The 17,556-nt window shown below is 30.4% G+C and overlaps 1 protein-coding gene across 1 annotated transcript; it reads left to right on the forward strand.

Moving 5' to 3' along the window:
* The first annotated feature begins 9,156 nt into the window (after positions 1-9,156).
* Positions 9,157-15,905, forward strand: LOC145614368 (uncharacterized). The gene is made up of 4 exons (XM_081669420.1): positions 9,157-10,186; positions 14,927-15,134; positions 15,271-15,400; positions 15,495-15,905. The coding sequence occupies exons 1-4, from the start codon at positions 9,297-9,299 to the stop codon at positions 15,761-15,763; spliced, it is 1,497 nt and encodes a 498-aa protein (XP_081525546.1). The 5' UTR covers positions 9,157-9,296; the 3' UTR covers positions 15,764-15,905.
* The last annotated feature ends 1,651 nt before the right edge of the window (positions 15,906-17,556 follow it).

Raw genomic sequence — 17,556 nt, forward strand, 5'->3', positions numbered from 1 at the left:
GGAAGAAAATAAAAGGCATTATAGCAATCATATTTAAAAATACCCTAGACATGATACTAGGAATATCATAATAACAATATAAACATGATATCTACATCATAATATCAATAAAAACAATTAAAGTACTTACTTGGATGCCTCGTACCTCTTTCTAATAACAAAATTCACACGTTAGTAACTTCAAGGAAAATAATAATCAAAGCAATTAAATTAAATAATTGAAAGAGAGATTTGGGACCAAACCCTCAGAAATTAAACCTTTCACGTCTAGGGCGAAGGCAACTTTGAATATGGCTAGGTGTTTCTAGATCTAATGAATGCGGAATTTTGTATGAAAAAGCAAGAAAGAAAGAAAGAATGCCAAAAGATTAATGCTATTGAGAATTGATGAAAGAAAGATGATGAATAAAGAGAATTCGGTGAATGAGATGAATGATGATAAAGAATAAGGAGAATTAGTGAATGTTGATGATTGTTGATTGTAGATTGTAGATTGATTCGTGAATGAAAACGGAATTTTTGATACGATATTTATAAAGAAAATCGGCCAAAAAAGATAATTTATCAAAACAGAGTATGAAGACCACAAATCCACCTTGGCGCCAGACCTGGCTCATTGGCGCCAGGAACTGTGGCTAGCGCCAGGCGCCAATTCTGGCGTCTGGCGCTAATCTTGATTCCAGGCGCCAAGGCCTGGGGTTGGACGCCAAACCGGATTTTAACGCGTTTTCGAAAATCTGATAATTTTACCGTACTGGAAGATAAAATAATATAATTTCGGTCGAAAATGCTATTTGATCTAATTAAAACTCTGAAGAATCCTAATTGAATTAAGAATGATAAGACCTTCTAGAATGTTCTAGAAGACCAAAACCATTCCTAATTACATTAGGAATGATAAATCATATTAGGCCCTCCCCTAGATCATTGGGCCGTACTTAAAACTCAAACCGGGCCCAGTCTAGTAAATTGGCCATAACTTCCTCAATATTCATTGGAATTGGGCTTATAATATATCGTTGGAAAGGTCTTTGCAAGCCCCATCCAACTACACCACTATTGGACCCATATCATGGACCAACCAAACCGGATCGGATGTTTTCCTAAAATAAAGTTTTCAAAAACAGAGAGAAGAGAAAAGAAAAGAAATAAAACTTTCCGCAACACTAGACCTTTCCACACTTTCGTTTCATTCGATTATGATTCGACGTGAAAGGTACTCATCACCGGGTTTGGTTTTGGGGAGACACAAATGGGTGTCTACAGGTCCCAAATCTAGTTTAAACTTTCTTAAATCTCTATTTCAATTATTTAATTTAATTGTTTTAATTTTATATTTTCCTTGAAATTACTAACGTGTGTATTTTGTTATTCAAAAGAGGTATGAGGCATCCAAGTAAGTGATTTAATTGTTTAATTGATATTTTGATTTAGAAATCATGTTTAGGTTGTTATTTTGATTCCTAAAATCATGTTAGGACGTTTTATATATTCCTAGAATCATGTTTAGGGTGACAACAATAAGTTCCTTATATCAATTATGATTTCTATGATGCTTCCTATTTTCTTTCCTAAGATCATGTTAGTATCATGTTAGGGCTAAAGCTTTGATCTTTATTGTTTAGTGACATGCTAGGGTTTGTTATTAATCTTGTTAGTATCATTCCTAGGATCTTGCTGTTATTATGCTTTATTGTTAACATGATTATTTTGATTTTGATTATGATTATGATTGTTATGATTGTTATTATGATTATTTTTATTATTATGTTGCTTGATTATATTTATTGTTATTGCTTGATCACACCTTTTATGTATGTTTAAAGGGAATTTGTACTTGTAATCACGCTTAATAAGATAATTAATAATCTTGTTTAGGGTAAATTTGATTATATTTCAAGTGATCGCCAATAATAGTTTTGTTTGTGCATTAATATTCAACCAACATAGATTAAACAGGTTTCGGGTAAACCTATTGATTACATGTTAATCAGAAAGCGCACATGAATACGAGAAGAATAAAGTAGAGACCTATTTTATAGAGCAGGTTCTTTCTCTTTTAGATTGAATTTGTACCTTCATCCCCGAACTTTCAGTCATGGTTCCAGACCTATTGGAGTTTACGATCTCTTGGATCGTTAAAAGGTGTAACCTTCACCCTGTGAACGGTTTACAAGTTCCTAAAACTTGTTGGCGACTCTTTTGCTCTAGCTTCCTTCTCTTTGGACGCCACCATGCTTAAGTATATGATCACAGTGGGGTTCAAGTTTTGGGTAATGCTTGAACGGTTGACAATTTTCTTAAAACCTTGTTGGCGGCTTCGTACTTTCCTTGTCCCTAATTGTATACGTCAATTCGCACTTCTTATGAGTGTCAGGCATAATCACAACATGCTTAACGTAGGCGCTTCGAATGACGCCTAAAAATATTAATGCTACATTTTTATTATTAATAGAGATTTGTGTATCGCACAGGTTTAACTCTAGTAATATAATATAATAGACCATAAAAAGAATTAATAGCGATAAATCAATTTTTTTTTTTTTATTTAATACTAGGCATTTAAACTTTGAAATCCAATATCAAGAATAACATTCTATGAAACCTTTATGGAACTCCATACACAACTATGAAATACAAAATTGTTTTTTTTTTTACATAAACTACACAATACATCATGGAATAGGTACATAAATAATATGAATGGAAATTTGATGTAAGTAATCCAATTTTTGGCCAATTTCTTTCAAATAATCTATAATATTTTGATTATTCCACAATAATTCAAGCTTTATACCTTATTTTATTTTATTTTTTATTATTATTTTTTTAGGCCAAAGGTTAGTTAATTTAAATGTAAATTTTTGTATCGACTATAATTTTTATGGGTAATGATCTACATAGCCATAAGCATTAAATATATTTCCTAATTGGGAATTAGCTTAATAGTCTATATCATATCACTAATATATAAAGCCGGACTTTGTGAGACATAGAATGCTAAGTAAGCGAATTTTGGATAGATTTTTTTAAAGATAAAAAGGTTGTATAGTGTTTTATTATGGATATACTTCTAATATTTCATGTATACAAAATTGATTATTACTTTTAATAAATATCTTATAACTCAATACTAATTCAGTCATAAAAATCGTTTTAAAAAATTCTTTAAAATGAGATCCATTTATAATATATTAGATGAAGACCATGCGATGCACGGTTTGTTTGAATTTTAAAAAATATTTTTGTTACGTATGTGCTAAAATTTGTTATATATTTAAATAAAATCCAAAATATCAAAATATAATATTTTATATTTAATTAATTTAAACTTAAATAACTCATTCGCCAATTTTGCTTACATGGCATTTGAATTATTTAATTAAAAAAATAATAATCTCTTATTTTATTGGCTACAATTAAAAATTATAATCGTACGTGGCGCGTTAAGAAAATTAAATCCTACATGACTCTCTAAAAACTCGGAAAAAACTCCCTTTATATATATATACTATGTTGGAACCCGTGCGATGCACGATTTATATAAAACATATTTTAAATTTGTACATTTTAAAAATAAATCGCTATTATACATGAATATAAATAAGAATTACATATATTTTGTAAGTTTAATTTTTTTTATTTTTATCAAAATTATGATATAGTATCTGTTCAATTCATAGTTCAATGTAGGAGGTCATTTATTAGTGTGCTATTTAAAATTGTTTCAATTTCCAACGATAAATTGATAAGTTTTAGCTGTAATGTAGAAGCTTTCAATATTTAAATTTCAAAAATGTTAAATATGATAGCTCTAAAAAATGACATCATCATTGCATTTAGGCGGAAATTTTTTTAGTGAGAAAGCAACACGCGGGCAATGGTGACCTTAGAAACTTTTGTTTTAGTGATAGTTAATAGATTAGATTTTAATAAAAAAATAGAAAATTAGTAAAAATGAGTTTTAATCAGAAAAAAATAATTTTAGTTTGATTAAAATAATTTCAGTTCATTAGAAATAATTTAAGTTCCATAAAAAAAAATCAATTTAATAACAACATAGATCTCTATTTACAAATAAAACTACAAAAAATACACTATTATATATAATAAGAGATACGATATTGTATGTCTAAATATTTTACATTATCAAAATTAAAGGGGTTAATCGTATTTAACATTTAAGTTAGGAAAAGTTGGTAAAAATAATCCCAACTTTGAATTATTATTGAATAGTCCTAACTTTTGCGGGTATTCGCTTTTTTTAGTCTCAAGTGACCGGTAACCTGTTAAATAGGTTTTTTTTTTAACTTTAATTGCCACATGCAAGCACCTAAATGGTCCAAAAATAAAATTTAAAAAATTAATATTTTAAATAAAGGAATAATAATAATAATAATAATAATAATAATAATAATAATAATAATAATAATAATAATAATAATAATAATAATAATAATAATAATAATAATAATAATAATAATAATAATAATAATAAAGGCACCACCTCCTCTCCTCCCCACCTATGGTAGCTCCACCTTCCCCACCCCCCTTACCTCGAACCGGCCCGAAATTGCCTAGAAATCGCCCCTCCTCCCCAACCCACCACGTATCAACCCAATTCCCACCCCAGCCACTAAAAGTCACCCCTCCTCCCTTTCCCCCACCACAAAAACCACCATTGTCCCCATTTCAGGCCCCAAAACTCCTCTTTCGAAGGGTTTTGGGGCTGGGGAAGGGGATGAGATGGGGTTTCGGGGCTAAGGAAGGGGATGGGATGATGATTCGGGGCTAGGGAAGGGGATGGGATGATGATTCGGGGCTAGGGAAGGGGAGATGGTCGGATTTGCTGTGGTGTGTAAGGGTGATTTAGGGGTGGTTGGATGAGTAGTAGTGGTTTCGAGGGGGTTAGGGGGTGTCGGAGAAGGTGGGGTTGGGTAAAGTGGGCTGTCGGCAATAGGGTTGGGGGTTAAGGGGTGCCGGGGAAGGTGGGAACTGGGGAAAAGGGGTTGCTCGTTGCCGGCAGTGGCAGGGTCAGGGGCAAGGGCGGGGTGTTGGGATTGGTTTTTCTTTTTTTAATTTATTTTGATTCATTTTATTTTTTTGGACCACTTAAGTAATGTCACGTGTCCAACAACTTCTTATAATATAGGTCATGTGACTAGTTGGGACCAATAAAAGCGAATGCCCCCTAAAGTTGGGATTATTCAATAATAATTCAAAGTTAGGATTATTAAAAGCGAATGGATTAAATTGAGACCAACAAAAGCGAATACCCCCTTTATAACATTTAAGACAATCCGGGTATCGCCTGGGCACAAAACTAGTTATTATAGTAAATGGATTCTTTTTTTCCCTCCAAAAGACCTTAAAATCCCACCCATTTCCTTCTTGCGTTTTTTTTTTCCTGCCTATATTTTATTGGTAAAGAGATATGTATAAAAAAAATTAAATAAATAAAAAAAAAAAATTAACCTTAATCACCTACCTATTTTTGTAATAAGAGATATTTAGGTTTTTTTTTTTTTTATTTTTTATTTTTACCTTTAACACCTACCTATTTTTTTTTGTTAAGAGATATTTATTATTGTTTAATATGTATTGTACCTTCTTTTTTTTTTTTCTTCAACTAATCTGAATATTTTAACACTAAGTTTTTTAAATAGACGTACTAAGTAAATATCACGGGCGTCGTACGGGTACCACCTAGTTTATTACTAAACTAAACACAAATCAATGTAATTAATAAAAATTTTCATTAATACTTTCATCTTGTAGCTTATTATATATAACTCTTTAGACTATGTATAACCTTTTTCAATGTTGATTTATTTTTCAATGTTGATTTATTTTCTAAACATTGAAAAATGTTATATATAGTCTGAAGCACTACTACAGAAAAAGGCAAACAGACCCGTTCAAATATGCCTTAGAGACCACTTTTGGACGGGTCTCTATCTCGGGGGTCTGTTTGATGAACAGACCACCCCTGATGAAGGGGTCTCTTATGAAGATAGAAGGGACTCGTTAATAGAGAGAGGGGGTCTGTTATAGTAGTGGTTTGAAAAATATTTTAATAGTAGAAGAGACCCGTTGGTAGACAAATAGGGTTCCTTAGCTTAACATAGGAGACCCGTCCTTAGAGATATGGGGTCCCTTTATTGAATAAATTCAGACCCCATATGTAAGATAGGCGGTCTGTTTGACTCTTCGTATATACAAAAAAAAAATTAATACGGATACATACGACTATATTTTTACCAACCCTTTTAAAACAAATATTAATTTACAATAAAATACAAATTTTCTACAACAAATATGAGTAGAATTTATCCATCATTATTTATAAACATTTGTACAACTAATTTTACAACTTGTCGAAAAAATTTACAATAACTTATACTTCGTATTAGGTATAACTAATGTATAAGAACTATATAAAATCTACATTTTGAATAAGAGTAACTCTTATTGCAAAAAAAAAAAAAAAAAAAAAAAAAAAAAAAAAAAAAAAAAAAAAACCCTCTTACAATGTTATTAGATCCAAATTCAGATACATAAATAAACATAAAAATCACCTACAACTATCGTCTTCGACTTCATAATTGAACACCATCAATCTCCACCTTTGCCGTCAGCCCGTCACATCTTGAAGTTTCTCATTGCCATCAGATCTATTTTCCCATTGAATTTCTCTAACGATTAAACTTTATATCTTTGGAAATTTAATTAAAAATAAGGAAAATTATAAACTTTTAGATCAATATAATCAACTCCAGAATAAATTAAAAACCCAAACCCCCAAATTCAACAATGTATAAGAATAAACACATCCAATAAACGATAGATCAAACCTTCAAACACGAAAAATCAAAACGAATTACATCTAAAGTTACCCAAGCATAATGCGGAGTACAAAATATGAGATAGAAACCCAAATGTTAGATCTAAAAAGTAAATCAAATTAAATTTAAGAAAAGTATCAAGATTATCGATACAACTGTAAAAAAAAAAATTAAACTAAATTACTAACCTAAATGGATGAATATTGAAATGATAACCAAAGTCGAGCAAAAAAAATGTTAGACAAAAACAGAAATACACCATAACATGAAAACCTAACTTCATGTCGCAAATAAGCCCTAAGAGCACCATACACTTCCTCAAATATTATAATTAAGACATTATTCCAATTGAAAAACCAAATTAAAAAACAAAGGCGTGAGGTGTAATTATACAGGCTTAATTTGTGGTAGAATAACATGAAGTGTCTATCTATCAGACTATCACCCACGAAAAATTTCAAAACTACTCACCTAAACCCGAAATCACCACGAATAAAACTCGTAGTAAAATAGAAAGAGGAAGCGGGTCGGCGTTGAAGAGGTGGAGGAAGCGACCGTCGGCGTTATGAAGGAGGTTGCAGCAACATTTTTTGCTCCGAGAGAAAATATAAGAAAGAGGAGAGAGGAGAGGAGAGGGGGGTGAGATAGAAAGAGAGAACGGCGTGAAGCAAGGAAATGGGGGAATAGGGGAATAAGAAGAGAAGTAGGGTTTTGTTCTCAACCCAAAAAAAAAGTTGGTTTGACTGGTGGGCCCATGCACACATAAGAGACCTGTTAGGTCAAACCACGGGTCTCTTATTTTTTTTCCCTCCATCTTCCCAAAACTATTGTCGGCCCTTTGATACATAAGAGACCCGTTTCCACTAATATTAGATCCCTTATGTTAAAGAGACCCGTTGTATTAACCAACAGGTCTTTTATTATAGGTTCCTTTGCCCATTTTTGTAGTAGTGAAGAGGTATATGTAAAAAGCTAAAAGATGAAAGTAATTTCCAATATTTATTTTTTGATGTCTAAAAGTGAAGGATAGCTTAAGTGGTTAGACTGGAATTTTAAGATCGATTCTTATCATCCACTTTTGTAATACCAAAAGATGAAAGTAATACCAAAATTACTTCATACTACGTATAAGATTAAATTTTATCTATAATACTCTCTCTGTTTTGCTAAAATTTGTTATATGCCAAAAACTAACCTTAGGTTAAGGCCTTGTTTAGTTCACCTTATTTTTACTTATTATCATATCAAATAAGAAAAAATATGTTCAGACCAAATCAGATAAAAAAAAAAAGTTCAGATCAGATGATCGATTTATGTGTCTTTTTTTATCACTAAATATCTTTAATTTCGTAAAGAAAAAATTATGAAAATCACATATTAATAAAATACACATTATTATGAATCTAACAAGACCCCACTTGAAATATTTTTTTAAGTATAAATATCGTATATTTAAGGTCAAAGTTTGGTCAAAAGTGACATTCAAATCAGATCAGATCAGATCAGATCAGATAAATTCAGATAAACAAAAATAAGGTGAACCAAACATGTTCTTAATTGGATGTACGGTACACCTAGAGTATAGTAATAACAATCTCTCCTATTTCGCATTCGATACTAATCTACTTTTCACTTTTTCATTAATCAAAGTCATACTTCATTTATATTTAACAATTAATATTAAAAATAGATAAAACAAATTTAACAAAATTAAACAACCCTAACATTAACAACCCAAATTTTAAGGGTTTGTTTGGCATCACTGCTGTTTTTTGTTTTTTGGTTTCTTTTTTTTTTTTAAATCATATGATACATGTCATATAATGAATCATAATTTTTTTTTTGAAAAAAAAAAGAGTAATGAATCATACATTAGTCAAACTTATTAAAATCATGATAATTTTGAAAAGTGGCAACAAAAAAGTGGAAACAATTTTTTCTTGTTTCTTGTATTTGATTTTTTATTCAAAAAAAAAAAAAAAAAAATAGAAACTGAAAACAAAAAACAATGTCAAACAAGCCTTTAATATTTTGTTTTTTTAATAGCGAACATCAAGTTGAAATACGGAAGAACTCTGTACTCGTATATACTTCCGAAGTTTGGGTAATCTAGCATAGGCCTATTACGTACAGGTGAAGGTAAAGCCTTAAAGGTGTGAAGCAGTCAATAGTCAAAAAGTCAAAACAGATGAAAGAGTTAGGTTTATTTATTTATATATTTTTTATTTTTATATAAAAAAAGAATTACCAGTATAAACCTTAATACTACTCCGTAGTTAATAGTACCTTATTATTATTTAGCGCCCAACACTTGTAACCCAAAATCCATTCCATTTACTCCGATTCTCAAGTTCCTCACCAGTCACCACACACTTTCTCTCTCTCTTTTTCCACAATCATACTACCCACATTTCTAAAACCCCACCACACCACACCACAGCACTCCCTAAAATGCTCAAACTCCTCAACAAAAACCTTCGCCTCCTCTGCCACCGTCTCCGGTGGTCCTCCCGCCGTCACTCCAACCCCAAAATCGTCATAAAAAAATTCCCTAAACCCGACTCGAACTTCGACCCTCATTTTAACCACTATAATGATAACCATAATAATAACAATGATAACATTAAGTTGAAGCCACTGAACCCAAAACACGCGACCGTGTACCCAAACACTCAAATGAGTAATACTCGAAAACCAATCCGAATCGCTACATTCAATGCTGCCCTTTTTTCTATGGCACCCGCCGTCGTACCAAACTCCGACGATTTTTCCAGATTCCAAAAACGTCCCTCTCAAAGCTTCAAGGCTAAATCATTAAATGATCGCCCTAAAAGCATTCTCAAGCAATCTCCTCTACACCCAAGCACCAAATCCAATACCCAAAACAACAACAACAATAGCAATAATAATAATGCTGCTGCTGATTGTTTAACAAAACAACAGAAATTTGCAAAATCAAGATTAAGGGTGTCGATCAATTTGCCTGATAATGAGATATCCCTAGGGCGAAGCCGAAGAATCGGGTTCGCGGAAGAGGGGAGTACTCCTACAAGGTGTTTATCAACAGGCCGAGATGTTACTGATCGAGGAGAACGATTCTTGAGGAGTAATAGAGCGATTGTTGATGTGCTGAGAGAGCTTGATGCAGATGTACTTGCACTACAAGATGTAAAAGCAGAGGAAGAGCGAGAAATGAAGCCGTTATCGGATTTGGCTGATGCATTAGGGATGAATTATGTATTTGCTGAGAGTTGGGCGCCTGAATATGGAAATGCTGTTCTTTCTAAATGGCCTATTAAGAAGTACAAAGTTCAGAAGATTTTTGATGATACTGATTTCAGGTTTGTCTTTTTAATTCATGCTCTGTTTTCCTCTGTTTTATGTGCAGATTTTTTGTTTGTTTTTTGTAGGTTCATTCTTTGTTTTTGTTGTTGTTGTTCTCTGTTTTATCCTCTGTTTTGATATGCTAATATGACTGGTATATTGTACTATAATCCTTAGTTTACTGTGACAATAATATAATTATATTCGTCGTTAATAGTCACAAATATATTCCGTAGTATTTAGTGATTACCAAAAAAAATAATACTACGTATATTCTGAAGTATAGCTGCGTTTTTCGTAAATTAAAAAAAATGTTCAAAAATAAAAATAAATTATTTTTAAGGTTGCATATATTCCATATAAGAAGATTAAAGATAATGATTATGAATAAGTATTGTTAACATCAAAGAACAGTTTTGTTATGAATTTTAAAATTTATATTGATATTTTAAAATTTATATTGTACTCCTACTATTTTAGAAAATGTATGTGTTGAGAATATAATAAAAAGGAATGAACTATAACACGTCCATCCTAATCGTAAAATGAATGGTTGAGAATATAATAAAAAGGACGGAACCATTTTAATGGTGCAAGTATGTTAACTTGTATGACCTATTAATTATAAGGGTTGGAACACGGTGACTATTAATTCACCTAGCTTCTATATAAAGTACTCCTTACTTAATCATATGTTAAACACTAACTTTTTTACTCCATATTTTTGTGACTAGGAGAAGACTTATTTAAGATACTTGTAAAAGATTATTAAGAAAATTTCTTAGAATGAGATTCGACCTCTACCCTTGCAACTCAAAGTGTGAAAACTAGCTAATTATTCTGGTCTTCTATATTAAAATATAATCCGTAATTAGAAAAACTGTCAATGTCTTCACCAGCTGTAGCAAAAAAACTTGTTGGTGATGTCTAGCACATCTCAATATCCAGTACCTTTGAAGGAGTTGTCTTCTTCAAATAATATATTCAAAGTAAACAAGCTAAAAAGCTTCTACTACTTTTTATTTTGGAAAAGGGGTACCTAATCTTTGGCATCTTTTGTAATGATAACTTCCATAAAATCTTGAGCATGAAGATTCTTAGAAAGTTAACTAAAGACTACTTCCACCTTGATTATCTATGCTAGGATAAGAATTTTGTAATTGTCACTTGTGCCATTACACAATTGTTTATCTACCTCAAATTTAGAGGTATTAATTCAGGTAACTATGTCGGGTTCGGTGAATAAGTTCAATCCGGTCTATTTTAAATTTAAATCATGCTATATTATTGTGTCAATACAAGTTGATATCTAAACTTGGATTTTTAGGTTAGTTGGTTCAATTTTTGACTCTAGTCAAATTATACAATATTACAATCTCTATTTTTAATATTTTTTTTTGCGATGAGCTTAATTATTAGGAATTTGTTGATTGTTTTTATCTGTATTTACATTTACATATCAAAAATATTATAACTTAACTATGATAAAGGAAATTTTTAATTCATAGCAAAGGGTGTTGCTGTATATTTTAAATTCGGGGTTGCCATATATATACAAAGTATTGTATTGGCTAGTAGATTGTTGTTGTCCTTGTTTCATTTTCACAACTTAACTATTAGGAAAACAATCACTAGAAAGAATAGACACTCTGTCTAACTAGAGTGTTCATTTATAGTACATAATGTGTAAAGGATGTCTTGAACACACAATAAATCAAATGAATAATATGTAGTAGCTTGATACTTACAAGTTTCTGAATAACATTGTTGCATAATTGGATGACTTATGTAATTGTAATATCAAACTCTCAACATCCACATACTATCATCTATTTTCATTAATTTATGGATTTTGCATTTAGCTCTTTAATCTCTTATAGAGTACTTAATAGGATATTAATTTGAAACTTTAATAATGCATTGATAAAAAATTCATGTGTCAATTTTAGAATGTATGCCAAACACAACTCATACATTTATTTTAGATGTCAAGTTTTAATGTTCACATCATACTAGTATTCATATACGTAACTGTTTTAATAGTTAATACAACTATAAATAAAGGCATACATAATAAATATAAGAAAATGAAAACGAGTGATTATGCTCAATAGCTAGAATATTGGCTGTCCAACTAAAGTGGCACAAAATTCTAACAAGAACAAGCTTAAAAGTAGCATCAACTTAGAAAAAAGCTACCTAATCATATGTGCTTTTCCGTGAGGCTAAAATCCAATCCCTAAAACTCTAACTTCTCAAAAAAAAAAAAAAATTGGCTAAAAAAAGGGGTCATCACATTTTCTAGATGATGGGCGATAAAATATGACTGAATAGCCCATAATATTACTTGCTTTTAGAAACATGGATAGGTAATGTCCTTTATTTGTGGGTCATCATTTACATATTAGTTTTTCGTTGGTCCGCACTACTTATATTTTATAAGGGTCACGGATTAATTGATGTGCATTAACGAGTTGTAAACTTGGTCCACTTACCATAAAAATCTAGAGGTCGCAATTTTGCTATTTAGGTCGTCAATTAGGTTGATGTTGGGTCTAGTTGGATCGAGTCATTTCTGATTTGAGGTATTAGAATCTTCAAATCACATCAAATTCGAAAAATATTCGACTCAGATATCAATTCACACGGATATTCTAATATAGCATGACCTAACTTTAAAAATTGACCCAATTTGACCTCACCAATATGAGTTTGTATATTGTTATACCTATAAAATAATTTTGATTGAGTCATTTTGTCTTTAAATCGTGTTACTTTAGGTCGGGATACTTTTTGACATTTTAATAAAAATCAGCTAGGTCTATAATAATAATAATAATAAATGGTAAATAATTGAGAGGATTACAACTGTAGATACGGTAGGGTAGTTGACGTACGCGGCATTAGACAATTCTGTTGTGTTTTGTCTAAGGCAAAGCCACAAAGCCACTTATGATCCTTTATTCCAATAATGGGTTGGCTTTATCATATTTTTTTGGTATTTTAAAGAATAATTTGCAATCAATGTACAAATTGTCCTTCATTAGAGTTGTCATGCAATTTGGGAAAGGTAGTACCTTTTTTTGACCAAAAATAAAGTCTACCTTAACAATGTGTTTGGTTAGCAATTACCATGGAAGGGAGAGGTGAGAAACGACGGGGGCCTTAGGGTGTACAATCACATGGGCAAAGTAACAACCTTGGTTGTATCATGCGCTAGATATAATGAGAGAAGAAATGTGAACATTTTTTATTTGTTGAAAAGATCTACATATAAATCAAGAACGTGTCTGGGTTAGAGTTCAATTGACAAAATTATGTATGAAATCACAAATGTAGATTTTAATTATGGTGAATTATGTGATCTATGAACTAAATAAACATAAGATAGAAGAATATCAATTGGAATAATTTGTTAGATTGATCATTTGAAGGACTTGTGCTAAACTTCAAGTATTGCTAAAATATGTTTGTGATTTGTAAGAAAACACTTTGATTTAAATTCATTTTGCTAAGTTGAGTTTTCTAATAAAACTAGCTTTCAAACTTTAGTGATTTGGGCATAACTTATAATTTTCCTCAGTGCTAATCAATTCTTCAAGATTCAAATAATTGCTCTTGAAGGAATACATGATTTCCTTCAAAAATAAGCAAATATTCCATTCTAAGTCAATATTTATGTCATTAGATTAATAGAATTATCTTATCCTGATTCCTAAGTCAAGTTTATACCTTACCAACTTGCTACCATTAACTTTACTAGTTTAGCTTCCCTAGATAGTCAATAATATCAAATCCACACTCAAATATGATTAAAAATAAGTGTGGGTGAGGTGTATCTTACAGCTCAAATGCTCAATAACTGTTATGTGTGTAATCAAGTTCTTTCCGAAAGAGTAACGCTAAATGGTTAACAACTTAACACTTACGGAGTACAAATTAGTTTTTATTCAATACAATATTGTCCCCTGCTCTTAAATTATTGCAACAATTTACATTGACTCATTACCCCATTTATTACAACTTATATTATGATGAGTTTTATGTAAACAATATTGTTGTGGGGGTATTGTTAGATTTATTTAGATGATTAATTCGTTATATATTATATGAAATTTTTAAGTATTTTTTGTAAGACAAAATATTCTAAATTTGTAATTAATATGTAACGGATTAGACATATAAACCTGTTTTGATTTACTGAACTGAACTAATTAGAGTTGAAATGAATTAAACTGAATATTTTATGAGAGAAGGAAATTAATTAGGAACTGAATTGAATTGAATTGAATTGATTGGAGCTGAACTGAAATGAACTGAAAATAAGCTAAAGAAAACAAACCCATTGTATATACTTTTCAAAATATCAGTTTTAAATAAAGTGTACTCGCTCTAAATTTATCAATGATAAATAATGTATTTAGGATGCATGAAACTTCAATGAAAGAAGTATTAAGAATAGGTAGTATATTATGTATCTCTTTCCAAATCTGAGTTGGGGATGGGACTTACATGGATATGGTTGTTAGTAATATATTTTTGTTGTTGCAGTTCACCTGCTTCAACTACATCTGACAATGGGACCATTGTGATGATGTCTTCTACTTTTAATATCATGATATAACCAATACAGTTTTTTTAATCTTATTATGTTTGAATAATTTTAATTTATATGATAAGGTTGAATAATATATTAAAAAAAATAATAATAATAAATCTGAAAAAAAAGTTATTAAAAAAATGTTATTTGGATGCAGGAATGTTCTAAAGACAACAATTGATGTACCTGAAGTGGGTGAAATGAATTTTTACTGCACTCATCTTGATCATTTAGATGAAAGTTGGAGAATGAAGCAGATTAATGCAATAATCGAGTCTAATAATGAACCTCATATTTTAGCCGGAGGTCTTAATTCCTTGGAAGAATGTGATTATTCACAAGAAAGATGGACTGATATTGTTAAGGTAACTATTTCTGTTCTTAGCAATTTTATCATTGTGGGATTGGACTATTTAGCGAATGTCTAGAATTTGTTGTTACATTGATATTGTAGTTTGTTTGATACAATAGATGACTAAATTGTGTGTATAATGGTTATAGTATTACGAAGAAATTGGAAAGCCTACCCCGAAAACAGAGGTGATGAGGTATTTGAAGGACAAGGAGTACACAGATGCTAAGGAGTTTGCAGGGGAATGTGAATCGGTAGTCATGATCGCGAAAGGCCAAAGTATGAAAGCCCCTTAATTTACATAACAATTTTTGTTGCACATTCTTTTGTTAGGCTTCGTGACATTCTAACGTGTGTTGTTTATTTTCATAAGGTGTGCAAGGTACATGTAAATACGGAACTAGATTGGATTACATACTAGCATCCCCAAACCTCGGATACACATTCGTTCCCGGATCATACGCAGTTATATCGTCCAAGGGAACATCGGATCATCACATAGTGAAGGTCGACTTATTAAAGAAAAATGAAAACGTTCAAGAAATTGCCACGAAAAAGAAGCAACAAACACCTAAAAAAAGAGTAGTCAGAATAACAGCTAGTTCACCATCAAAGGGCATTTGGAGCACAGACATGAGATAACCCTAATTATATAATTTCAATTTTAGTTTATTTGATTTTTTTTTTTTTTCATTTTTGTAGTTTAATTAATGTATAGAGTGTGTGCTTATTGTTAATTTATAGGAGAGTACATTAAATAATAATGTGAGTGTGTTACTTCTTACACTGTTTTCTAGTGAGCTTAATTATGGAGTACCAATTTTTCCTTTTTAAGTTTTTGGCATGTTAATAATTGAACAAAATAATTTTAATCGATTAAGTGGGAGCTGGATTAATACTGATACAGTGAGATCTTGTACATCTTATACAGTACATGATTAGGTTAATGTTGCTAAACTAACTTAACCTACTTTATTAAACTAAACAATATGAAGTAGTTAAAATGATTGTCACTGCGGATGTCATTAAGTACAATGTGTTATGTTAGGCCAATACCTTAATTAGGAAAAATCTCTACGGAGTAATAACGTTCAAAAAAAAAAAAAAAAAAGAGTACATGTCAATTCAATTTAGTTCAATTTATTTTAGATGAGATTAAGGGTCTGTACACTTCAGATTAATTTCAATTCAGCTCAAATCAGATCAGTTCAATTCAATTCTGCTCATAATTTCCTTCTATAATAAAATATTCATTTCAGCTCAGTTCAGTTCATCTCTAATCAGTTCAGCTCAGTTCAATTCAATTCAGTTTAGCTCCAATCAGTTCAATTTAGTTTAGTTCAGTTCAGCTCAGTACAGTAAATGTGAACATGTCCTAAATCAGAAAAAAAAAAAATTGTTATTTTATGTGCAATCTATTTATTGTTAATATTCTTATATATATTTAAAATTATATACATTAATACAAAGCTAATAATATCCCATTTGATATTATTTTTTCTTATGGATTATTGTATATACTACGTATTAAGTTAATGTTTAGTCAAATCTGACAATTAAATTAAATTAAATTAGAAAAGAAAAAAAATTAGTTTATATCAAATTAGAAAAAAAAAAAAAAAGTTCAAACCATATTAGATACACATTTGATAACTGTCTGATGATAGAGAATATTCGCACCTCCTAGGTTTAGGATATGTTTGGTATAAAGTTATCTTTATAATATCTTTACCTATTTTATAGTTACCTAATATGATTAGGTTTCTGATTGTAACCCTATAAATATTGATTAATAGAAATCACTTTAATCAAGGATTCAAGGAGTTTATGAGAACTTAAATTGAACTTTGTGGTATTCTAGGATTTATGATTTATCGGACAATCTAATCATATAACTAATATATAAAGCTAAACTTTTAGTCATGCTACGAGATAGCGACACTTGGCGTTTCAACTTTTCACCAAGTGTCGCGTCACGTTGGATAGATTTATATAGAATTCAATTTGTAAGATAAAAAAGTTAATTTAGAATTCTATTTTCAATCAAATTTGGATAGAATTTTAAGTTAAAATTGTTAATTTAGAGTTTTATTTTCGATAAAGTACCAATATTTCATATGTACAAATTAAATTATAATTTTATTAAAAAAATAATTATAACACTCATAAATTATAATATATTCTAATCAATTAAAACAATATACTTTACAATCTAATATAATTTTATTACTATGTGTAGACCTGTCAATCGGGTCGGGTCACGAGTCATTTCGGACAGGGTCATTATTTCAAGTTACGGGTCAAGAAATGTTTTTCACCAATGTTATTATTATTAGTCATTACATGCCTACTATATAGTTTAAATCATCACAAAAACACATAAATTCCTAACTAATTTTGTATCAATGATATGTTTTAAAATTTGACATATACAT

Source organism: Chenopodium album, chromosome 3, assembly GCF_948465745.1.
Source record: "Chenopodium album chromosome 3, dcCheAlbu1.1, whole genome shotgun sequence".
Lineage (NCBI taxonomy): Eukaryota > Viridiplantae > Streptophyta > Magnoliopsida > Caryophyllales > Amaranthaceae > Chenopodium > Chenopodium album.